At 39.1% G+C, this 26,207-nt stretch overlaps 1 protein-coding gene across 2 annotated transcripts in view; it reads right to left on the bottom strand.

Moving 5' to 3' along the window:
• Positions 1-25,541, bottom strand: part of ano10a (anoctamin 10a) — a 65,338-nt gene extending 39,797 nt beyond the window's left edge. The window contains exons 1-8 of one of the 2 annotated variants that reach the window (XM_043688719.2): positions 25,486-25,541; positions 20,911-21,063; positions 19,347-19,520; positions 16,612-16,746; positions 14,774-14,893; positions 11,321-11,890; positions 4,970-5,025; positions 3,063-3,137 (exon numbers count right to left, since the gene is read on the bottom strand). In XM_043688719.2, coding sequence (XP_043544654.2) covers positions 3,063-3,137; positions 4,970-5,025; positions 11,321-11,890; positions 14,774-14,893; positions 16,612-16,746; positions 19,347-19,520; positions 20,911-21,049 — 1,269 coding nt within the window. In that variant the 5' untranslated portion in view covers positions 21,050-21,063; positions 25,486-25,541. Of the gene's footprint in view, positions 1-3,062; positions 3,138-4,969; positions 5,026-11,320; positions 11,891-14,773; positions 14,894-16,611; positions 16,747-19,346; positions 19,521-20,910; positions 21,064-25,434 lie in introns of both variants that reach the window. The other variant, XM_043688720.2, reaches the window with a different exon arrangement.
• Between the last annotated feature and the right edge of the window lie 666 nt (positions 25,542-26,207).

Genomic DNA, 26,207 nt, shown 5'->3' with positions numbered 1-26,207 from the left:
AAAGAGAAAGCAATACATATGTTGTGTGGGATGAGTGGACTTATTGGTTGGCCAGTGGACTCAGTGCAGGTTTTACCATAGAGAATGCACCAGTTAAAGATGAGTGACAATTAATTGTTAGGCTTTGTTTAAATTTTAAGCCAGGCTGGTGGATTGATTGGTCAAGGCATTGCCTGATAAGTAAAGCAGAGAATGGCTGTAACTTACTTTGTTCAGTTGAAACAGGTACAGAGTATTTAAGCTATTTCATTCTGCAAAGTTCTGTGTGTTAATATATGTAGCTTCCAGCACATGCAAGTGCACCATAACTGCAAACCTGACTAACAATCCTAAACAGTTCACAGTTTAATTCTTTGCACTCCATAGACAACATTTATTCAGTTCCAATCATATTTAACGTTGGATGCAGTGCTCGGAGTTTTGAAAGTGCAGGCTGCTTGGATACAAGTTAGTATCTTGCTTGTTGTGACCAGGCAAAAAGATCCATCACTTGACACAATCCACCAGCCTTTGGGACATATGGTCAAAATATCTGGCATCACACCAATAGTGAAATTCATATACCATCTTAGTCATTACTGTGAGAGGCAGAATGTATTTTTTGGCTTGTCAGCAGCATCCTGTTGATGGTGAACACAATTTACATACTACACAGAAGCAATGTAAAACAACTAGCTCCACCTTTGCTCAAACTTAGTTTACCTTAAGGGTAAGTTATCCTGAGATAGACTGGCTATTTTCCAGGATCAAAAATGAAGGCCCCAGGCTTGTTCATAAGTTTGCCTGATATATAGCAAGAAATCTGATCAGGGTAGTGATTATCCTATAGCATGAAAATTGATCCACCCTGCTTCAGTAAATATTAATCACATATACCACCAATTTATAACATCCAGAATAGAAATTCTGAAGCATTCTGATATTGCCTTTTGTCAGCAATGCACAAGTTATGTATCTTACTAAGTGACCATTATTGATAGGAACTGGAACAGTGAATGTCTGAAAACTACTACTGCATAGAGGGTTTCACACCACCAACTCCATGCATTCTTCTTTTTAGAATCATTTGGAACAGAAGGAGGTTATTTAGCCTATCATGCCTGTGCTGGCTTTTTCAAAGAGCTAAACAGTGTAATTTCTCTAGTCTCTCCCAGTCACCCTCTATGTTCTGCCTTTTCAACTACTCATCCAATTCCATTTTGAAAGTTGCGATTAAATCTGCTTCCACTATTCTTTCATACACTGGGCAATCCAGCTCATAACTAGTTGTTTTAAAATCTCTTGCCCCCTCGGTTCTTTTACAGATTACCTTAAATTAGTCTCTAATAGCTATAAACAATCAATAGTGAAAACTGTTTCTCCCTGTCTACTTTGTGAAAATGCTTTGTAATTTTACACATATTAGATTTCTGCTTAATCTTCTCCATTCAAAAGGAGTACAATTCCACATTCTAAAGTTAAACAAAATTCTTCATGCCTGGAATAATTTTAGCAAATATTGCCTGCACCTCCAAGATTTGGACATCTGGAAGTTTAGTGCACAGAGTTGGACATAATCCTCCAGCCAGATCTAGAAACATTTTAATTCAATATCCTTCCTTTTGCACTCTACCTCTTAAGTATAGAATCATGTGCTTTCTTTATTCTACATATCTGAGAATTGGATGGAGAACTGGGAACCCCTAAAACACTCTTCCTGCAACCTCTTAAAATTGTGACAGAGAGACAGAAGATAGTGACAAAAACTGGAATTGCTGGAAAAGCTGAGCAGGCTGGCAGCTTCTATGGAGAGAAATCAGAGTTAACCTTTCGGGTCCAGTGACCCTTCCTCAAAATGCCTCTGATTTCTCTCCACAGATGTTGCCAGACCTGCTGAGCTTTTCTAGCAATTACTATTTTTGTCTGATTTACAGCATCCAAGGTTCTCTCAGTTTTTGGAAAGAAGTAGGTATACATTTCAGCAATCAGGAGCCAAAATGTTAACCAATTTTATTTTTGTAATGCAGAGGTACTAGAGTCACCTCAGTTAGGATAAGCTATATCAGACCAGGAAAAGAATTAAATTCAAGATCTTTCTTCTCAATAAAGGTGACTTACTGACTGGTTAAACATGCTGAGCTTTCAACGGCAATCTAATGTTATTTTAAGTATTGAATTGCTTGGCGTGGTGCAATTATTATTAAAGATTAGATCTATAATGACAACAATTTGCTAGCCAGTGCAAATATTTAGGGCTGCATAGGAAAAATAAATCAGTGTACAGTGCACTTTTATGTAATTAAATGCTCTAGGGCATTGTACACAACGAGCAAGAAGTGGGGGGGAAGAATTACCTTTTGACTGACTTAAACTTTTCAGGAAGGCCAGAATATCGAGAACAAAGGAGGTTAGGGAAAGAATTCTTGGAGTTATAGCTCCTGGTGTAATGCTGTAGCAGAAGAATGAGAAGTTCCAGAATACCATACTGGGACAGGAAGCTGCAAGTCAGCTGACTTTTAGTGCTCGCTAAATGCTGAAAAAGGGTACTCATTTCTTTAGCACTTCGCAACACTTCAGGATGTTACAAAACACTTCGCAGCTAGTACTGCCAGAAATACAGAAGTAAAAAAATGCAAGGGTCGGCAAGAAACAGGGTGACGAAAAAGACAAGTGGGAAGACAAGGAAAGACAAGTGGGTGAGGGGCAAGTATGTCAGATTGTGCAAAACAGATAGGGCAAGGGAAGCTAATGGATAGGAATTCAAGTCATCATGGGCACAAGTTTCAGAATGATCTTGTTAGAGAACTCACAGAAGTGGTCATGCAGAAGATGCACATCTGACATTTACACAAACAACAAGACAGCATTTTTGAACAGTGTCGTCAAGTGAGATTTATTAAATACTGTGAGTGTGATTTTCCATTTGGATAATAGACAGGTAATTCCACAATAAACAAATACAAGAGCATAAACAAGAAGATGCTTTGACCAAAATGCAGAATTAAGATGGATTTACAAAAGCCTTCCCCTTTTGGAGGCATACAAAGAAATAAATTAAGTAACTTACATTTTGAAATATTTACCTGTCTCAAAAGTTTCATATCCTGAAGAATAAATGCAATGTAGAAAAGGGATGCAAAACAGTTCACAAAATTGAACTGGAAAACAAGAAAGTAGATATTGTAAGGAAATAGTTAAGAATTCAAGCAAATATCAAACTCAATATGCAAGTTCAGAGACCTAAATAAAAGATTTTAGCTTAATTTTGTTCTTCCGCTGTTTGATATAGTTTTTCAATAGCTTTTAAGTTAACATCAGTTACATTCTGTCATACATTTGGGTGTGTTATGAATACTGAGTCATAATTGTATGAAACTGTTCTCTGAAGAAAAATCCAGTTAGCCCGTACCTACTATTCTGTATCTCTGCAAAATTATTTTTCTCAAATACCCATCCAATATCCTTTAAAGTTATTGATTAGTTCTACTTTCACCAACCTTGTAAGCAGCTATCTACCACAAATAGTTTTTCCGCACTTGTTATCTCAATCTCTTACCCAAAACTTCCAAATCTGTGTCCCCAGTCCTTGTATTATCAGCTAATGGGAACAATGTTTTATTTTCTAGCTTACCTGAACTGGTCATAATCTTATATAGGAGAATAACTAAAGATTCTCCAAGTTAACCTTGCAGCAAAAATCACCCTGCAGCCATTATGGTAAGTTTCCTCTGCGCTTTCCCACAGATATTCACAGCCTTCCTAAAGCAGGGTGGCTAGAACTCTAGTTGTGGCTTAACCAATATGCTATAAAAATCTAGTAGAACACTTTGCTTTCTTATCAACAACAGAGTGGTTAGAATGTGGAAATTGCCACTACATGAAGCAAAGTAAACAGTGCACAGATGCCTTTAAGAGGAAATTATTTGGACACAGGAGGGAGAATGGAAAAGGCTATACTGATATGAGTGAGATGAAGATTATGGAAGAAGGCTTGTGAAGTTCATATGTTTTTGACAGCTGAAATAGAATTGTAGCATGCTACAGCACTGTGAATGTGCTAGCTCTCTGCAAGAGCATTCAGTTAACTCATGCCTCCTTTCCCATAGCCTTGTAAATTTTCCCTTTTCAAGTAATTATCCAATTTGTTTTGAAAGCCACTAACAAATCTGCCTCCAACACACCCATGGGCAGTCAAATTGAGCTACGAATATTGTGTAAAAAGAACTTCTCTCATGTCACCTTTTGTTCTTTTGCCTTTCATTTGTAAATCGGTATCCCCTGGCCAATGGGAAAAATGGCTTTTTTCCTACTTTATTTAAACACCTCCTGGTTTCCTCCCCTTACTCCCACCCTCCTTGCGAAGTCAGTCAGTCAGTCAGTCAGTCAGTCAGTCAGTCAGTCAGTCAGTCAGTCAGTCAGTCAGTCAGTCAGTCAGTCAGTCAGTCAGTCAGTCAGTCAGTCAGTCAGTCAGTCAGTCAGTCAGTCAGTCAGTCAGTCAGTCATTGTGGTTGATTTGCACTTTAATTGTAACTGTATTAATGTATTTTCTTAACAAAAAAAAAGGTGCAATGTGAGATTTAATATAATTAAACTACCCTACACCTTCCAATTTTTGAGGGCACCGAATTCCACCAGTCTACCATCTATCCAGGGGAGTGTTTTCTAACTCACTTTCTGAATATTTTAGCTCCAAAGTTAAGTTACATCCCCAAGTCTAATATACCTTCAACTCCAAAAGGAAAAACAGTCCCTTTACCATTACGAATTGAACTTTTCAGAAATTAATTATATCATGCTCCAACTTTATTTAAAAGAATATAAGCCTAGTTTATGCAATATCTCTTAAAATAGTTTATGCAATATCACCTCTTGGAACCCCAGATTGTTTTCACAGCATGGATGGCTTCTGATTAAATACAGTTTTCCTAATCATTTTTGATATACAATTAAAATAATGTTATTCAACAGATACAAATGTGAGTGTACTTACCACCAACACTTTCAAAACTAAATGATTTTGATAAGATGATTCAAGCCTGTGGTTTTCTGCACAAAATACATCAATCAATCAATGGTAAATCAAATAATGGCCACTCTTAAAGAACCAAGAATAGGAATTCATTGAAGTATCTCTATTCAAACAAAGTGTCATACAATCATATTCTAATATTTAACATTTTGAACTTCTTCAGTTGATTTTCCACTGGTTGCAAAGTCTAGTTTTTGATGGAACATGGGTGCCACAGGCAAGGCCACCATTTTTTGCTTATCCCAAATTACCCTTCGAGAAGGCCTTCTTGATGTAATACAGTCCACGTGGTAAGTCACAATATGGTACAACTTGTAGTCTATAGGCCAATTCAGATACCAATTAGGAGTAAAAAACTTAATTGCCATAGGTCTAGAGTCATGTGTAAGCAATACCAGATAAGGGCAGATTTCCTTCTCTGAAAGACATTTTTACAACAATTAACAATGGTTTCCACCTTTACTCAGGATTAGCTTCCACTTCCAGATTCGTCAATTAAGTTTAATTCTGTCAGGTGTTGCAGTGGAGTTTGCACATACAGCCCAAAGCATTAATCTGGGCCTATGGCTTACAACTCTGGTAAGATCAGATATTTGAAAAGAAAATACTGACAGGTATTTGAAAAGGAAATGCCAACAGAGTAACACCAAGATAGTAAAATTGTTGAAGAGGCATTCATGAAAATGCAGAAGGGTCACACAGCCTTTTGATTTTGGTATGTTCGGAGTTGTTCACGAGTCTGCATAAGAGAGAGCGTAAAGGAGTTTGAGAAAAAGTTTTTTTTTTTAAAAAAGGGCTTAAACTGTTTACTAAGAATATGCGAACTATCAAATTTATCTGGCAGCAAAAAGTTCAAGTTGGAGGTTTCACTTTTGCTAAGTTAAGGTTACTCACATATCTTAATACTGGAGTTGAGAAATTGGTCTGATTTGTGCATGAAATGTGTTTGTTCCCTGTTGTGTACCACAGGCCTTTTGATGATATTTAATTTAGTTTAGGAACAGACTATTAAATTATAAACCCTCAAAATTATTTAATGGAGATGTGAGAATGTTTCAGGGAGTAGAATATGCTATCCAAACTATTACATGGTGATTTCAGACAGGATTTTAATAGTAAATATTGAAATCTTCCCAGTCAGCTTTTAAGAGATGATGGAAATATCTGCAGATGAGTTCAGAGAATAGAATAAGCAAAATAAATGAAAAAGTAGTATTATATTTAATTGTGAAACAATTCTAAAAGCATGCAAAAATCCCCTTGATTTGCTGAATTTAGAGATGAGACGAACATAAAAAGTAGGAGAAGTTGACCATTCATCTCTTCAAGCCTACCCCATCATTCAACAAGATCATGGTTGACCAGGCTAGGCCTCAACTCCTCTCCTTTGCCTGTTCAGAAAATCATTTAAAAATATAACAAAGACAATGCAGTGAAAACAAAAATCAGAGTCCATATTCTAGCTTCATCTGATGGCCACAAACTTCTTTTTTGTTCATAGCATAGTTATCATAAAGGAGCATTTATGTCAACAGTTTGACAAAGCCACGTAAGGCACTATTATAACAAATGAGTGATAGCTTGTTGAACAGCATTTTAAAGAGAAAAGAGATAGACAGAGGTGTTTGGAAAGGGAAGCCCCTAAGCTCCACCATTAGTAGCAACTGCGGAACGATTAAAACTAGGGATGGGCAAGAGGTCAGAATTGCGTGTCTGTAGAGGTCTTCAAAAAAAGTAAATAAAGAGTTTATAGAGCACGTCATTACACCTTCAATATGAAATGGAGCTATTTAAATGCAATACATGGCAGCAGATACACAGGAACACAACCTGCAAGCTCCCCCTTCAAGCCACTCACCATCCTGACTTGGAAATATATTGTTGTTGCTTCAGAATTGCTGAATCGTCTAACAGCACAGTGGGTTGATCTACAACACCAGACTGCAGTGGTTCAAGGCGGTAACTTCAAGGGCAACTAGAATGGTGATGCCACTTATGCCCAAGTCCCACAACAGAGTAAAAAAAAAAATCTGGAGCCACAAAAAACAAAAAGCATAATAGCAATGACCCAAATAAATGATGGCTGGGACTTGGGGCGGTGGTGGTAAAGGGAGTTGTTGTATGGTTTACTTCTATTCAAATAGAATTGCTGATTGTCCAACAATGAATATAGTTTCTGACTATATTTGCAGAGCACCTCACTCCTGTAAATTTTGAAGGTACATTCCATCCTCATTATTGTTTAATTGTCTACTGAATTCTATCATCATTTCCTTAAAGTAGTTGGATTCTTGAGTACCAAACAGAAATTTGAATTTTTGCATATACTTTAGACTAACATAGTTAGGATAATTTTCTTTTTAAAATGGTTTGCTGTGTGACAACCTCTATATAAAACTAGTGGATCTAGCATTGTATCCAATGTAAAAGACTTTCTTTATTGTTTAACATATTAGATTAAAAATATTTTGGTAGCTGCAGTATTTAATTTAACTTATGAAATTTACAGGGTACATAATAGACAATTTAAAGGTCAAAAAACCTGAGTCATCAAAGCAAATACACAGAGAAGGAGAAGGCTTGCAGTTAGATAATGATAACTCACTCCATAAGATAGCAAGATCTCATCAATTTGCTGCCTGTGATGTAGACTGTGGTACAGTGGGTAACATAGTTACTTGGATCCAGAAGGGTACATGTTCTATAGTGATTGGAACGAGCTTGGCCATGTGTATCTGAGTAGGAGTCCCTGATTTGGACCAGGTTAACAGCCCCAACAGGGAATCCTAGCTGACAGAAAAACAGGAGTCTCAGGGATTCTCTTCACTCTAGGAACTGGCTCTGAGCTAGCTGGTCAGAGTCCATTTATGTACACATGTAAGTAAAGGGTAACTTGGAGTCCATGGAATTATTTCAATTCATCATCTGGAGTAAGGCTGTAGAACTGTAATAGAACATAGAACATTACAGCGCAGTACAGGCCCCTCGGCCCTCAATGTTGCGCCGACCTGTCATACCAATCTGGAGCCCATCTAACCTACACTATTCCATGTACGTCCATATGCTTGTCCAATGACAACTTAAGTGTACTTAAAGTTGGCGAATCTACTATCGTTGCAGGCAAAGAAACTACCTCTGACATCTGTCCTATATCTACCACCCCTCAATTTAAAGCTATGTCCCCTTGTGCTCGCCGTCACCATACTTGGAAAAAGGGTGGACAGGGAGAGCCTATCTAACCCTCTGATTATCTTATATGTCTCTATTAAGTCACCTCTCAACCTTCTTCTCTCTAACGAAAACAGCCTCAAGTCCCTCAGCCTTTCCTTGTAAGACCTTCCCTCCATACCAGGCAACATCCTAGTAAATCTCCTCTGCACCCTTTCCAAAGCTTCCACATCTTCTTATAATGCGGTGACCAGAACTGTACACAATACTCCAAGTGCGGCTGCACCAGAGTTTTGTACAGCTGCAGCATAACCTCATGGTTCCAGAACTCAATCCCTCAATTAATAAAAGCTAAAACACTGTATGCCTTCTTAACAACCCGGTCAACCCGGGTGGCAACTTTCAAGGATCTGTGTACATGGACACAGAGATCTCTCTGTTTATCTACACTACCAAGAATCTTACCATTAGCCCAGTACTTTGCATTCCGGTTACTCTGGCCAAAGCGAATCACCTCACACTTGGCCGCATTAACTCCATTTGCCACCTCTCAGCCCAGGTCTACAGCTTATCTATGCCTCTCTGTAACCTGCAACATCCTTCATCACTATCCACAACTCCACCAACCTTAGTGTTGTCTGCAAATTTACTAACCCACCCTTCTACACACTCATCCAGGTAGTTTATAAAAATAACAAACGGCAATGGACCCAACACTGAGCCTTGCAGTACACCACTAGTAATTGGACTCCAGGATGAACACTTCCCATCAACCAGACTTCTTTCAGCAAGCCAATTACTGATCCAAACTGCTATATCTCCCACAATGCCATTCCTCCGCATTTTGTACAATAGCCTACTGTGGGGAACCTTATCGAATGCCTTGCTGAAATCCATATACACCAGATCAACTGGTTTACTCTCGTCTACATATTTGGTCACCTTCTCAAAGAATACAGTAATACATGACTGTAACACAAAATATTTTCAATGTCATAAAGAAAATAGTTTTTTTTGTTAACTTTTAATTATTGTTAAGTCATAAATTTGGCCAAAAAAATCTAACACTACCCAAAATTGCACCTTAGGAGATTCACCAAGGGGCAAATCCATTATTTAACTTGAATAAAGTGCTGCTCAAATAGTAAAGAAATATTTTATCTAAAAATGGCAAATTAAATTGTGAAATATTACGGTCTTATTTTCAGATTAGGTGTCCTGCTCAAAGTAATACATGGAAGCAATTATTTAAAAGTTATTTATTTCATTCATTAAATCTGACCAAGTTAGCCTATACTGTATGAAGATTTGTTGACTGGGATATTAAATGTAAAGTACGACATTGAGAAAATAAGAACAAGTACCTAAAAGGCTTCATAGAACAGACATCAAGAACCTCAGATACAAAAATCTCTAAAGCACTATAATGCAACACACAATGGTCACAAAGACAAATAATATTGAATTAAATTTATATGTGTGGCACTAGACATAATATTAATATAAAATTGATTCTGTATAAGATATTCATTAGTCCTTAACTGGCTTAATGAATGCAGCCCTAGGAAGAATGGGAAATGATTATATTAAAATAATATTGTAAAAGTATTATTCTAGTGAACTAAAATATCATTTGGTCACTGCAGTGAGCCATTCAGCCCAGGTTTTCTTCAACTTTCAATTAGACCATGGCTGATTCAATTATGTTTTTAATTCTACTTTCCTGCCTGTACATCTGAAACTCTTGACTCTTACTGATCAAACATCTGTCTAATCAAAGTACATTCAATTATCCAGTTTTCACTGCATTCTGTAGAAGAAAATTCCAAAGACTGATGACCCTCAGAGAAAACCCTTCTGACATAATCAAAGAAGAGTAAACATTATTGGAAATCTGAAAGAGGCATCCAAAATTATGAAAAATGTTGAAAGATCGATTGTTTCTGTTGATTAAAGCTTATCACTAGAATGAAGGGAAAATTAAGGACTAATGTTTTCACTTACACAGGGTATTAGAACATGGAATGCTGTATTGGATGTAGCTGTTAAACACAAGACTGCATCATTTAAAATAAAGGAAATTAAGTAAGCATTTCAAAAGAACATAAGAATAAAGGCAGGAAAATGGACTGGGGCCAAGTTGAAAGTCGACAGGTACAATGGCATGATTCACCTCCTCCTGTACTGTAATTACTATGAATCTGGTTGGAAAATGTTACTCTTGCAGATTTTATTCTACAATTGATGCTGCAGCAGAAAAAAAAACTGTTCAGCTCAGTCCTTTTGATGTCAGTCAGAAATCCAACATCTTAGTGATCAAGGTGTCAGTGACTGACCTTTTTTGCAATGATTTTACATACACTTCTCTCCTCAATCCAAAAGAGAAGACAGACATGCCTCGAAACTTCAAATCAACGCAAGGCAGTTAAAAGGAGGATCTTCTTCCACTGCCAGGGTTGACCTTTTAGGACATAGCTAAGGAGACTTCTCCCCCCTGTTCTCTATAGGTTGTGCAATTTTGGAAATCTCTGCCTCAGAAGTGTGTCGATATGAAGTCATTGATTATTTTTAAAAGGTAGAGGTAGATTGATTCCCTTGCTTAATGAGAATCTAAGGTTTAGGGGACTGATTAGAATGTGGTATTCAAAACAACCATGATCTTCTGAATGGTGAAACAGACTCGAAGGGCCAAATGGCCTACTTCTGCTATTTCATTTGAAACATTTTCTCGTGACCAAATTAGAAGTCATGTTCACAGAATGAAAATGATATTGCACAGAATGAGGCTCTTCAGCCTATCATGTGGTGATGACTCTTCTAAAATAGCAGGGTACAAGGGAACTAATTGGATAGCCCTTTGTACGCAAGATTTTCCTTTGCAAATAATTTTCCCATGTATTCCAATTTTACCCTTTGGACAATTACGGTGAATCTTCTTTCACCATCAATGCAAACAATGCATTCCAGATTGGTCAGCTTGTTAGTTTTTTTTAAAAAATCCTTCTTTTACCTCACCTATATTTTAAACAGAACCCATCAGTTTAGTTAATGTGGGACATGGTCAACATCAATTGCATAGATGAAAAAATTACTACAAGAACTTTAACTTCAACACTATCAGCTTTGAGAAAAGACTATACTTACCCCATGAAGTTAAAAATGTGGCAGCATATCTGTAAATTCGATTCATAATTTCAATAACTAAAGCATAAACAACACTAGGGAGATACAGCAAGCTACTGCTGAACATTGATTGAGCCTCTTCATTATAGGCTAAAACCAGATCCTCCATTCCAAAGTAGATCATCATAACAACAATACAGATGTAGAGGCTGAAGCAGACAAAAGGCACTGAAACCAAGTAGATACGCAGCTGCCGCCGGTAAGAAGGATATACAGGCTCCTTTCTGCCAGTTGCTGGATTCACTCCCAACGTGCCATGAAAGCCAGGCCGAGGTTCTTCAAACTCCCTCTTCATTGTCAGTGTCCCCCACTTATAAGAAAGTCTAGAACACCAACGCTTCCAGACTTCCAGGACAATGGTTGACCACACAAGGTTGAAAGTGGCAAACACTATATACTTGTCATAATCTTCCCATGCAAATATATAGTAAGGCACTCCAATTACAGCCATGGGAAACAAAGCAAAGGTGAAATACTCCAAGAAAGCAAAATAAAGCGCAATGCTCTGTCCAAAGTATTTCTGGATCTCATCTGCAAAACAGAAAAAAAAAAGAATGCTGAATGGCTAACCATTCAAAATTTTAAAATATAGAAGACAAGACTGATATAAAACATTTGAGATTCGACTCAAACTGTTGAACTTCCTGCAAACACACTGCTCACGAACTTACACATCCCTAGGCAGCTACTAGATGTCATTCCACTTATTGTGGTCAGCCTCCTGGTTTTCTAACAGTGATGATGTGCCATGTAGATTAGAAGGTATTAAAGGGTCACTGATTTATAATAACTCAATGGATCCATTGCTGCACTACATTCTGCAATCTTGAACTCTTTTTGAAAGTTAAATCCCTGTGGTTGACAAGGCCCTCAAGTATTCAAATTCTCTCTCGCACTTTCGCCCACGTCCCTTACTTTACCTCCCACGACAATGATAGGGCCCTCCTGTCCTCACTACCATCCCACCAGCCTCCATATCCAACGGAATGTAAACCATCATTTCTGTCATGTCCAAAAGGATTACATGATTAGATTCCCCTCCCCTGCCTTATCAATATTCCACAGGGACCTTTCCTTCTGGGACACTGGTTCACTCCTCCATTCCCAATACATAATGACACCCCATGGCACCTTCCCAAGCAATCGCAAAAGGTGTAGTACAGCCGACCTCCCTCCTCACTATCCAAGGATCCAGACATACCTTCCAGGTGAGGCTGCAATTTACCTGTACTTCATTCAATTGAGCCCACTGTATTTGCTACTCACAATGTGGTCTCCTCTACAATGGGAAGACGAAACACAGACTGGGTGACTGCTTTGCAGAACACCTATGTCAATAGGTAAAAAATGGCCTGTGCTTCTATGTGGCTGCCACTTCGACATATCGCCATGTTCCCTGGTCAACATTTTTATCACAGGCCTGCTACAGTGTCCCATTGAGCCTCACGCAAGCTTGAAGAACAACACCTCATTTTCCACTTGTAGGTCCTGCAGCCCCTCGGACTCAACATAGAGTTCAATAACTTTACAGCCAGATTCTATACTTGCATGTTTTTTTTTTTTTACACACCCAGCCATGTTATGACATGGGTTGCTTTTAGCACAGTCACCCATGCTCCCTAGGCCCATTTTCACATTATATGGGCTACATTCAGTACAGCTCACCGATTTGCTTCTACTCTTAGCTCTTATTGTCACTTATTCACCTTTTCTGTCCTGCCTTGCTATTTATAGTCTTTTTAATGTACCGCTTCCATCTCTCTCCAACTATCTGCTCACCTCTTACCTTCCCCTTCACTCCCCCAAACTCAGCTTCAGTGTAAAAGTATCACATTTTTCATAGCTGCTAACAGTTCTGATGAAGAGTCACTGGACTCAAAACATTAACTCTGCTTTCTTACCAGATGTTGCCAGACCTGCTGAGTTTCCTCAAAGAATAAGAAAGTCTATTTACACAGAAAATTAAGTGTCTTTAAACTGTGTCTATGAACTCATGCCTTTTGGTTTGAAATAAGTCAGAGGAGATTCCTTGATCAAACTCAGCAGCTGAGTATTAGGCTCTGGGAAACTATTCCAGGTACTGGGAGAAGTTATTTAAAAAATGATCACAGTTGCTGTGAATTGAAATACAATGTGCCAAGGATGGTGGAAGCAGACTTGTATTAGTTTTCTCAAGGGAATTAGTTAAATACTTATAAAGAGGGGGAAAAAAAAAAACAGGACAACAAAGAAAAGGTTGGGGATGGGGGGAAAATCAAAGATCAATTGGGTGGTTCTTTTTCAAAGGATCAAATAGTCATTCTGTTATCCTACATATAATCTTTTTAAAATTGGAATGACAGCAAACAGAACTGATGACCAAAAATATAGCAGCACCTTTAGTTAAAAATGGTAAGCTCTCCAATAAAATGCAAGTGAGTGGAATATAATTACAAGAGGATTTGAGTACAGAATAGAAAGTCTTGCACTAATTATTTAAAACTTTGATTAGACTGCACTTAGAACACTGCATTATTTAGAGAGAATGCCTAGGCTTGATCCTGGGTTGGCAGAACTATCCTATGTAGAAAGATTGGGTAAACGGAGCCTGTATTATCGATAGTTTTGAAGAATAAGAGGCAATATCTTTGTAATGAATTAAATACTGAAGGAATAAACAAGGTAAAATGTTATCCTTGATCAGAAAGTCTAGGATCAATGGACACAGTTTAAAAACAAAGAGAAAGCCACTTTGGACCAAGATGAGGAGAAATCTTTTGATTCAGAGGGTTGTGAACTTTTGGAATTCTCCAACCCCCAGGGGTTGTGGAGGCTCAGTCAGAGTATATTAAAGTAGAGATTGACAGACTTCAAAATACCGATGAGGTAAAAAGGAGTAAGCATTGACATGGATGATTATATTGAAGGTCAGAGCAGGCTCAATGGGTTGAATCAACTCAGCCGCTTTCAGAAATGCAGTCTCCAGGCACATTTGACACAACAATTGCCCAATCATTCCCATTATACCAGAGAACAGAGATATCAAGTCAAACAGGGATTTTTAAACACCTCTTCACATACACTATCTTTCTTTGGGTAATAGTGAGGAGGCAGTGGGAAGATTCCAAGGCCAACAGGTCCTGGCTTGGGACTTCAATCCAAAGTTATTGACGCAGATCTAGGGACACTATCATTCTTGAAGATCTCTTCATGCAAATAATGAATCATCAAGAGAAACTGCATCAGTAAGTAGAAAACCAATTCCTGGTCAGATATATTGTTGGAGTAAATGAGTTGTTGCAACACATTTGTGAAAGTTGATACTTTGCTTCAGGAAACAAATACCTGACATACATTAACATGTAACTGGATAAACCACTGACTGTACAACTGAGTTTTAATGCAAGTAAGATATTACAACATTCACTGACTTACCAAGAGGCTGAAAAGAAAACTTTACTTGCCGATACCAGATAAAACTGAGCTTTTTAAGTTCTGCTGGTTCATGTAGGGGATAGAGTTGAATTAGAATTCCACTGGTTTGCAAACGGCGAACTAGGGGAAAATACAGGTAGCTCTTAAATATGTAATTATTTCTTTTGCATGCTTTCACCCAAAAAACATGAGGCATAAAACTTTTGCATATACATATAATTGATAGAAGAGAGAGATTCAAGGACTATTGCAGTCAAAAATAACAAATCTGTATTACTGCAATCAAAAGAAGTGACTTGCAAATATCCCTGCTCCAGGCATTTCTAAACACAAGATGAGGTATAAAATATTGAAGTTCAAGACTTGCTAGGAATTAGATGTCATACAGCACCTGGATCAAAATAAATCACTAATTTTGCATCGAGTCAACTTATAGTCTAACAAAGAGCAAAACCACTTTATATAAAACATCAAATCTAAATTATGTGATGCAACACCTCACTGGGAGTATCATCCTTCAGGTAGAAGAATTATTAACTATCGTTTTCCAATTCAAACAAAAAAAAAGACATAAGAAACAGAACTGTTTATTGCATTGATGAAACTGTATAAGTTGCAAATACTTTGAGTCATACAGTCAGATGTATAGCATTGAAACAGACCCTTCGATCCAATTCATCCATGCCAACCAGATATCCTAAATTAATTTAGTCCCATTTGCCATCATTTGGCACATATCCTTCTGAACCCATCCCATTCATATACCCATCCAGATCCCTTTTAAAAATGTTGTAGTTGTACCAGCCTCCACTTGGCAGCTCACTATACACACACCACCCTCCGCATGAAAAAAGTTGCCCCTTATGTCCCTTTTATATCTTTCCCCTCTCACCTTAAGCCTACGACTTCTAGTTTTGGACTCCCCCATCCTGGGGAAAAGACCTTGTCTATTTATCCTATCCATTACCCTAATGATTTTATAAACCTCTACAAAGGTCACCCCTCCGATGCACCAGAGAAAATCACTCCAGTCTATTCAGCCTCTTCCTATAGCTCAAACCCTCCAAACCAGGCTACATCTTTATTAATCTTTGCTGAACCCTTTCAAATTTCACAATCGTTCTTGAAGGGAGACTAGAATTCCAGCATCATCTGCTTTTGTTCTTCCAAACACATAAACCAGCAGCTCTGATCAGAATGAGTGAATAGTTATAATCGTCACAAATCCCATACAACAATCTCACCAGTGTTATTTAGGATGTAGTCATAATTCTGCATATTTCTGTGTAAACTTCCCACAGAATCACAGGACAGTTATAGTTACAGAATAGTTGCAGTTACAGAAAGATGCCATTCAGCCCATTATATTCACACTGCCTATCGAAGCATTTTAACTGAGTGCCAATCTCCTTCCCTTCCCCTCACAACTCTGCACATTATTTGAATAGAAACAAATCATTCAATGCTTTCTGAATGCTGCAATTAAACCTGCCTCCACCACACTTCCAGGTAGTGCATTCCATACCCTAACTACACGTATGAAAAATATTCCCCCCCCCCCCCCCCCCATCCCACCTTACATTCGCTTATTTTACAAAACCTGTTAAAACCATTAAAATCCTCTGCTTTTGTTAAATCTATTTAGGAGTGAGAATGTTTTTCCTTATCTACTCTGCCCAGATACCAGGATTTTGAAAACTTCTCTTTTCTCTTCTCCAAGGTCCAAGCTTCTACAATCATTCTTCGCAAATGAAGTTTTGTTACTCTTTCCCCACTCCCCATTTTCATGATACCCAAGAATCAACTGAAACTGAAATTCAGAAATATGAGCAACTTACAGATTGATTTTCCAGGGTAGAGTTTGGCTTGTGGGTGACCAGGGACCATGGTCTCATTTACTGCCCTCAGATTTTCCAATTCACGTTTGATGATGTACTGCTTTTCTGTCATTGTCAGAAAATCACTGTCATCATCTGAAAACAAAAACATACATTTATAAATCGCTTCTAACAGTGTTTTATAGGAGTAGTAGCAGACAAAATGTAATGCTTAGCCAGAAAGAAATATCTGGTCAAGTGATCAAAAGCTTGGCGAAACAGACAAGTTTTAAAGCATGTCTTAAAAGGGAGTGAAGAGAATCAAATCATGGACTTAAAATACTGGTAAGTGAAGGCATGGCCTGCTAAATTTCAGAATGTATAAGAGACCAGAATGAGCATGTTGGTCTTTATCAAAGAAGTGTTGCAATAATTGCACAGAGCATGGTGAGGTTTGGTCTCCATAAGTAGGGAAGGATTTGCATGACTTAGATGCATTCCAATTAGGTTGTCCTATGGGAAGAAATTGAGTAGGCTAGGCCTGCACACTCTGGACTTTAGAAGAATGAGGGGTGAACTCATTGAAATATGATTTGGAGAGAGTTTAACCAAGTGGATGTTCCTCTGTTGGCAAGAACTAAGATTATTGTCTCAATAAGATACAAGACAATTAGGTATGAGATGAAGCAAAATTTCTTTGCTCAGAAGGTTATGAATCTTTGGATCACTCTACTACAGAGGGTTATTCATGTTCTGTCATTGAATACTCAAAAATGACAAGTCTAAATTTTCCAACAATAAGAGACTCAAGGGATAAAGAGGGAAAATCAAATTCAGATTAAGATCACCAACAATCTTATTGAATAGTGGAGAAGATTCCAAGGCAACATGGCCTACTTCTTATGTATTCCATTCTTATGTGTCCCTTCTTATTTTAAGGACAGAGAGACTATGAAGGGTTACAGGTTGGAGGAGGTCAGAGAGATTTGGAGGGGTAGAGACCGTAGATGGATTTCAAAACAAGAATAAGAATGTTGTTGTTTCAAATCAAAAGTATCGTCAAACCAGGAGCCAACATATGTCAATGAGTACAAAAGTTGGAGGGTGAATAGGATTTGGAGTGACAGCAAAGTTTTAGACGAGTTCAAGTTTACAAAAGATTGTAAGATGGAGGTTAGCCTGGCAAGTATTAAAATAGTTGAATCATAGCAAAATTGTTGATAATGAACATGCAGAGACAGGTCTATGGTGAGTTAACAAATCTGAGTCAGAGCACAAAGATCTTGGCAATTAGAACGTTCGCATTTTCTAAAGAATCAAAGAGAAATGTGATAATTAGGCTGTCTTAACCAAGTGAATAATTTGCACATGGATGCTTCAAAATTGATTATAAAATTAAATTTACTCAATTACAATGAGAAAACAGATTAATATATCTATAGTTAGTGCATGAATGAGCTAGAATGTCCAGAGTTGCAATCCTTCCTAGTTCTCAATTCTGTCACTTGATTTTTTTTTAAAAAAAGAAAGAAGAGAGCTCCACATTTCTTAAGGAGAGTCTGCTTAGGTTTCCATTAGGAGTAGCAGACCTGTACTTCCATTCTGACAGTTGGTTCTCAGTGCTTGGGGGATGAGGTGTGGAGGAGTGTCCAGCCCATCTCCAGCAGAAGGGAATGGATGCTGAGGTCCAGCAACAGGGGTGTCAGATTCTAGAGCGGATGTCAGGTTTGGTGGTGGCATCCTTGTTTGGAGTTGGAAAAGAAGTGGGGGGGTGGCATGATTGACTCTGATAAGAGGGAAATCATATCTGGTGTGGGGATCGGGAGGGGGTCAAATGCAAATTAGGTCTGGGCTGTCGACTCCAGTTCAAATGATTCCAGGTTGGGTTGTTTCCAGGTCCCATGGTTGGGTGGGTGCCTGAGTGGGAGTGGATGCAGAGACCAACATTGTGGGGTGGGTAAGTGTTCTGGAGTTGTAGATGTAATTGGCTGTGTTTAAATTAAGTGTGGGATCTAAATAATAGTCTGACTCCTGAATAACTATTTAATTATCTCATTTTTCCCCAAGTAAACTATTCTACTTAATTTCATCAGAACCATCCAAACTCTCCAATTTTTACCTAACTTTATTATTCCTGTCTAAGTCGACCCCCTAACTTATCTAAAAAAACTTAGTCTCAGAAACCCAACTTTTACACAGATATATGGTACCCTACACTGTGATCATATGAATTTACACTTCTTTTAAGCCAAAACTAAAACCTCAAACGCACGTTTACCTTTGGATATTGGGTGAATCTTATACTTGCTGATTGCACTTGCAAAATTTGATTGTCCAGACCACTCAGCAGCTGTAAGTGTGCCATATTAAATCAAAAACAGCCACTTTCAAAGTTCAGTCTCCTCTCCATTATCCTTTCCTTTTACCTTTTGCAATGCCAATCTTCGATTTCCTTTAATGCTAATGTTTAAAAGATTAATACCGCATCAAATCCTAAATTGCCTTCCCTCAATACAACTATTTTTACATTTCTAGCTTAGATCTATAATTAAGAGCTGAATTAAAATATTGCTATGTCATCAAGTCACTGCAACAACATAGCTACTGGAATTCGGTAAATGATTGGGACTAGTAGCACGAGCTGGATAATAAATCTTTTGCTGCAGAAAATGTTGTTGAGATCCTTGCAGCGGGTGAAATGCACTGCAATTTTTTTAAAAATAAAAGCCTGATGCAGTAGTTCACGAGAAGCTTACCTGTAAAATGCTTGTAATCCTCTCTATTGTTGTAAGTAAAGACTCTCATTGATCCATCCTGAAATTCCTTAACGAAGCCCAAGCTTTCAGCTCCAAGCAGTAACCTTCTCCAAGATGCTCCAATAACATATACTTTGGAGTTTTCCTCCAAAGGTCTGATACTCAAATGGGCACCTTTAAAAAGAAATGAACCTCTCAATGTGACAGACTTACTTTAATCAACTGTCTCCAAAATCATCATCACATTATTGACTACTATACTAGGTGCAACATACTAATTATATTTAGTTGATGTAACTGTGTAACAACATATACAAGGCCAGCACTGTATATAATGAATGCAATACAATCTTTTATGAAGGCAGGAGCATAACATCATGAAACATAATTAACTGATACACTTCCAGATCTTCTACACAATTACTCAGATTTTTTGCGCAAAAACAGAAAGACTTGCTACTCAGCAATAAGGCCGTATTGAGATTTGAGTAAGTGGAGTACAGCTCTCAGGAGTGTAGTTTGAAGTCCCAAAAACAGTGGGGAAGATTGATCTCAAGGTCCAAGAATGTTGATTAATGTCCCAGGATCAAGAAAAAATGGTATTGAGGTTTAGAGGGTTGTGAGCATGAACAGAAAATCCCAGGATCTAAGTGGGATGGCTAAGAAGAATCTGCAGAGATTCATGCAGCTTCTATACTGAAGTTCAGAGTTTAAAAAAAAACACACACCAGGTTATATCCCAACAGTACAGTTCAGAGCACTGTTGCAGTAATTAGGAGGGATGCCAGGAGAAACACTTGTTCAGTATTGGGCAAGGCTGAGAATTTAAAAAGGCTAAAAAGAGGAAGGTTTAACAGAAGAACAGAACTAGAACAGCCATTTCAGACCAAAATGCATCGTCTCCAAACCATTTCAGGTGTCAGCCACTTCTCTCAACCTGTCCACAGTCCTTTTTGCTTATCTGCAGACAAACAAGGCCACTGCATTATTTACCCAAATAGTTTCTATCTTTCTGTTCCTCCCATAAAACGTGGTGTGCGTGGGTTCCCCCCACCTACCTTCCCTTTGTTTTGTATAAAAGTGCTGCAGACAGCAACAGAGTTAATGGGCTTGATATTAAACTCATGTGAATGAATGGGTTGAGTAACTTATAATCTCACCCAACGTTTCAAATTAACTCTGATGCAAGGTCCCCAAACTGAAATGTTAACTCTGCTCTTCACAGATGTTGCTTGGTCTGCCGAGTACTTCCAGCATTTTCTGTTTCTATTGCATTTATTTAGCACCCTTAACATAGTAAAACACCCCAAGGCATTGTATAACAGCAATTAACAAAGAAAATTTGCCACATTTTTAAAATGTTGAATGTCACTAGCATCTTTATTTTAAAGTGAAGTGGCTTTTGCATTTTAGACAAGATGTTTTTGATTTTTTGTTGAAACAAATACCAAGCATATTCCAGACCAAAATCCCCTTCAGTTTCTTGTCAAAACATACATATGCTCAGCAGTAACTGTAAAGAAATTCAGACCAGATAATAAATATACACATGTGACAAACTTACCACTCAAGTGCTTTCCATCTTTGATTTTTTGAATGAGCCATTCTGTTGTCTCCTCTGGAGTATCTTTGGCAAGCTCCAAGATCACCAGTGGTGTAAAAGTAAATTCAACATCTTCAGAAACTGAGCCCTTTCTTTTCATCCTTGCAGCACTTTCTAAAACAAGTGAACAATGACAGTAGAACATTACAAAAGCACTGCTGCATGTGGCCTGTGCCGACAAATTTACATTAAGAAAAGACTCATGTCTACAGCCACACCACCATCTGTGGAAAACAATGAACTTAAAAGATTTGTTATGCATGAGAAAAAAATCTCCCCTGAAAACAGACATGTGTGATTTCTTGTGTCCATCCAAGAGGGCAGCCAAAGGCATTGGCTTCACATCTCTTCCAAAAGATGTCACAGTAGCTCTGACCCTAAAATACTCCCTTAGTACTGCACCAGGAGCATCAGTTTAGAGCTTGTGCTCAAACCCTTTGGGTATGGTTTAAATCGACAACATCCTCACTCAGAAACAAGAGTGCCATCAATTGAGCCATGAATGACATTAACTAAATTAAGTCTTAAACTCTGCTACAGAATCCGGACTTGCCCTTTCTTTGGGTGTTTCAGATTCGGCTTTGTTTGCCATAGGCATAAACTCTGGTCCTCAATCAGCTATGTACTCCTGCTGTACAATATCTAGTGTGCCCAGAGCCATAACATTAAGAAGTCAGATTTTACATCACAGAAAATGGCCTTTCAGCCCGTCATACCTGTGCTGGTCATCAAGGATCTGTCTATTATAATTCCATGTTTCAGCACTTGGCCCATAGCCTTGTACATTATGGCATTAAGTGCAATTTAAATACTTCAAATGTCTAGAGGGTTCCTGCTTCTACCACCCTTTTAGGCAGGAAGTTCCAGATACCAACCAACCTGTGTGTGAATGTTTCCCCCGCAATCTCCTCTAAACCTCCTTCTCCTTACCACACTTCTGTGTCCCCTGGTTATTAACCTAAAGGGAAAGATTTCTCTCTATGTCCTTTAAATCTGTACAATCAGGTCACCTTCCTCCACCTAAACACCACCTCATCCCCCCCATACACCTAAGCTTTCTCTGCTCTAAAGGAAAACAACCCCAGCTTAGCTATTCACTCTTCACAGCTAAATCATTCCATTAGACCAGGAGATATAGGAGAATTTGGCCATTTGGCCCATCAAATCCACTCCACCAGTCGATCGTAGCTGATGGGTTTCTCACAGCATTCTTTTAGCTTCTCCCTGTAACCCTTGATCCCCTTACTAGTTAAGAACCAACCAAAACAACATCACAGGGAATTTCCTTTGCACGAGAGGTTGCAAATTATATCCTTTTTATAATGGTGACTAGAACTTCACATAGCAAACCAGCTGTGACATAACTAATGTTACATATAGCTCCATCACAAGTCTTCGTGCTCTTTCAATTAGTACTTTGACGAATAAAGGTAAGCAACTCATATGCTTTCTTAACCATTTCATCTATCTGCCCTGTTGCCATCAAGTATCTACAGACATGCAAAGCATGGTCCCGCTGATCCTCATTTCTGATCTCACATACAGGTCATTCCGCTATAACACAGGTTTCGTTAATGTGAACTCACTGTAATGCGATTGATGAACTGGGGACACTGTTTCTAAAATGTGTGTGTTGGCTGTAACGCAATTACATGGCCAACATTTTACATACTGTTTATAAAAGCGCGATTTTTCTATAATGCAGGGTTGCGCAAGAACGCACCCACCATGTTATAGAAGAACTACCTGTACAGTTTGCCTATTTAGACTTAGAATCCCTAGTGTGGAAGCAGGCTATTTGGCCAATCGAATCCACATCGACCATTTGAAAAACATCCCACCCAGTTTCCAGTAGCTAATCCACCTAGCCTACATAATTCAACACAATGGGCAATTTAACATGGCCAATCCACCTAACCTGCACACCTTTGGACTGTGGAGGAAACCCGCACAGACACAGAAGTAATGTGCAAACTCAACACAGACAATTGTCCAAAGCTGGAATCAAACCCAGGTCACTGGCGCTGCGGGGCAGCAGTGCTAACCACTGAGCCACTGTGCTTCAATGTTTTGATAACTGACCTTCTGAAACATCAGTGAGCATAGATTTATTTTTAGATCAAAATTATCCTCCATGCTGTGAGACTATAACACAGAGCATACCATCTTACAGTGAACCTGATCACTGAACTAACTACTGCTATATTAAAAAAAGTGAAGCCTCTTCAATTGTCTGATGGTTGTAAATTGCAAAGCTGCACACCTACTGTTTTTTCCATAGACAACAGAGCTTAATGTCAACATTCTAACTAGCAATGGCTTGTAAAGTTGCCAAACAAAATGCCACTTTGAACAATGCATCTTCCTACTTTAGCAAGATCTCCAATTGTGCTGGAGGAATGGAAGCCATTCTGACATTTCAGGTGGAATGAAGGGACAAACATAAGCCATTCAGTCCTTCAGTTCAGCAAGATGCCACATTAAAAAAAATGTTATTGCACAAGAATAGGAACTCAAGGAATTTGGAGTTTTGTACTAGTATGGATTTAGGATTGGCTGGTACACAGAAGACAGTCAGATTAATGAGTCTTCTTTGGATTGGAAAGGAATAACTAATTGAGTGCTATAAGAATTATTCCTAGTTACTCAATTATTTATGACCTATATTACTGACTTAGAGAAGGTCAGAGTGTTATATATCCAAATTTGCTGGTGATACAAAAATAGGTGGGAGGGCACTGTGGCATGAATATAGGAATCTGCAAAATGATACAGCTAGATTGAATGAGTGGACAAAAACTTGGCAGATGAATTTAATGTAGGAAAACGTGAGATAGGAAGAATCACAAAGAATTGGAAGGCAAATTCTACTTGTTTCGGAAACAGGAATTTGGACATTCTTGTGTATAAAGCACAAACATTTAGCACGCATGTGCAGTAAGTAACATTCCCTCTAATTTTCTTGCCACCTGAGCCAGATTCTAAGGTCTGCACAAGTATCATAGAATCATGAAATTCTTACAGTGTGGAAACAGGCCATTTGGCCCAACAAGTCCACACTGACACACCGATGAGTAACCCACCCTGAACCATTCCTCTATCCTGTTACTCTACATTTACCCCGACCAACGCATCTAACCTACATATTCGTAAACATTATGGGAAATTTAGCATGGCCAATTCACTTAACCTACACATCTTTGGATTGTGGGAGGAAACTAGAGCACCTAGAGGAAACCCACACAGACACAGTGGAGAACATGCACACTCCACACAGACAATCGCCCGAGACTGGAATCGAACTCGGGCCCCTGGCACTGTGAGGCAGCAGTGCTAACCACTGAGCCACCGTACCATCCTAGTAGTAAACTCCTGAACCAGACATTGATGCCACTATCATCATTCTCACATAGATTGCCACATGTGGAACCTTGGAGCAGCTTTGCTTGAATGCAACAGAGCAGAAACGATGGCAGCAAGTAATTAAGGTGCTAAATGGAACTCTGGCCTTTTTCATTAGGGGTTTAGTACTACACACCGTAAGGCCAGCCACTGGAGGCAGTTCAAAAGATATTCAGATTGTTGAGGACTATGATAAGCTGTCAAGAAAATGGATTCCTGTCCCACCTGTTCCAGTAGTGTGTAAAAACATCCCTGAACAGGTTGATTTGAAAATAATAAATAGCATACTCCATGCATTCATGTGGTGCAGTGGTAGCATCATTATCTCTGTACCAAGAGATCTAGAGTTCAAGTCCCAACTGCTCCGCAGGTTTGTAATAATATCTCTGAACAGATTGATTAGAAATCAAAGCAGACCCAGTTGGACACTGTGGTGGTTACAGTGCTGCTGTTCTCTCAGTGGAAACGATTCCCCACCCAGGGAGATTCTGACCAAAGGCATGCTATCTGGAAAGCAAATAGGTTAGCCTGAGATGATAAAACTGGTAGAAACACACCACAAGAGCTCGAGTCAGTTTTTTTTTAATTTCAGATGTACTCAAATTTCACTATGTGCCATAGGCAGGAGTAGATATGAACCAAAGTCCCCAGTCTCTGGCTGACTAATCTCTTAACTTTACCACCACACCACTGCCTCGCTCGGCATTTGCTTTCGAAATTAAAGTATCACGGATCTGATTTATTTTTCCTTTTCATACCTAGGTGTGCTAACAGGACTTTATAGGATATATCTAATCCCTGCAAAAGCTAACCAAGAATTTACTATCCCCATTCAAAGACAGGGCGTGACAACAACTGGGTGGAGCTCAAATGTGACATGTACATTAACTTCTTCAAAATCACTGCCTATAGATCGGGCCTGAGCCCGATGTTCCACAATGAAGGTGTTTTAAGTGAACATTTCCACCAGTTCCATCATCTCAGGCTATCCCATCCACTGTCCACTTGGCAGGCCTTTGGTCAGTATCCCCCTGTCCAGGGACCATTTACACCTGAAGAGGCAGCCCTCCCAATGCTCATTACCTGATAGTGATGCCCAGCGACCTACGGGCCACACCCCAGCTCCACACTCACCGATTTCTGAGGGTCTCAGAGCCTCAGCAAGGGCTCTCACACACCCAGTAAGGAGGCTCCGCTCCCAGCTGTCAATCACGTCTCGTTCCTCTCCCACGTCATTCAGAAACCCGGTCATGTGCCTGCGCTCCGCCCCCGTTACCATGGAGACGCGTCTTGCTCCGGAGCTCGCGCCTGATGCCCACGCTCCCAGTCAGTGTTGGAACAGAACAGATTCACTACCCTTTGGAAACAGGCCATTCGGCCCAGCAAGTCCAAACCGACCCTCCGAAGAGCATCCCGCCCATCCCTCCTACCCTATCCCGTTACCCTGCATGTCCCGTGGCTAATGCACCTAAACTTACACATCCCTGACCTCTATGGAGTAATTGACCATGGCCAGTCCACCTAACTTGCACGTCGTTGTGACTGTGGGAGCGGCGTAAACCCACGCAGACACTGAGAGAACATGCAAACTCGAAACAGTTGCCCAAGGGTGGAATCGAACCCTATCCCGGCACTGTGAGGCAGCAGTGCTGACCACTGAACCACCCATTGTTAATGCATGGGCGTCCAGTCGATGCCAATACATGGGGCTTCAGACAATGTAAATAAATGGGATAACAGATAATGCTAATGCATGGGACACCAGTCAGTTTTCATGTATGAGGCTCCAGTTGTTGTTAACGCACGGGCACCCCAGTAGTTGTTGATATACGGGGCTTCCAGTAACTGTTAACGTC

Source organism: Chiloscyllium plagiosum, unplaced genomic scaffold (genome assembly GCF_037043375.1).
Source record: "Chiloscyllium plagiosum isolate Xiang-an unplaced genomic scaffold, Cpla_swu_hap1 HiC_scaffold_4, whole genome shotgun sequence".
Taxonomy (NCBI): Eukaryota; Metazoa; Chordata; class Chondrichthyes; order Orectolobiformes; family Hemiscylliidae; genus Chiloscyllium; species Chiloscyllium plagiosum.
This window is presented reverse-complemented; position numbering and strand designations above follow the sequence as displayed.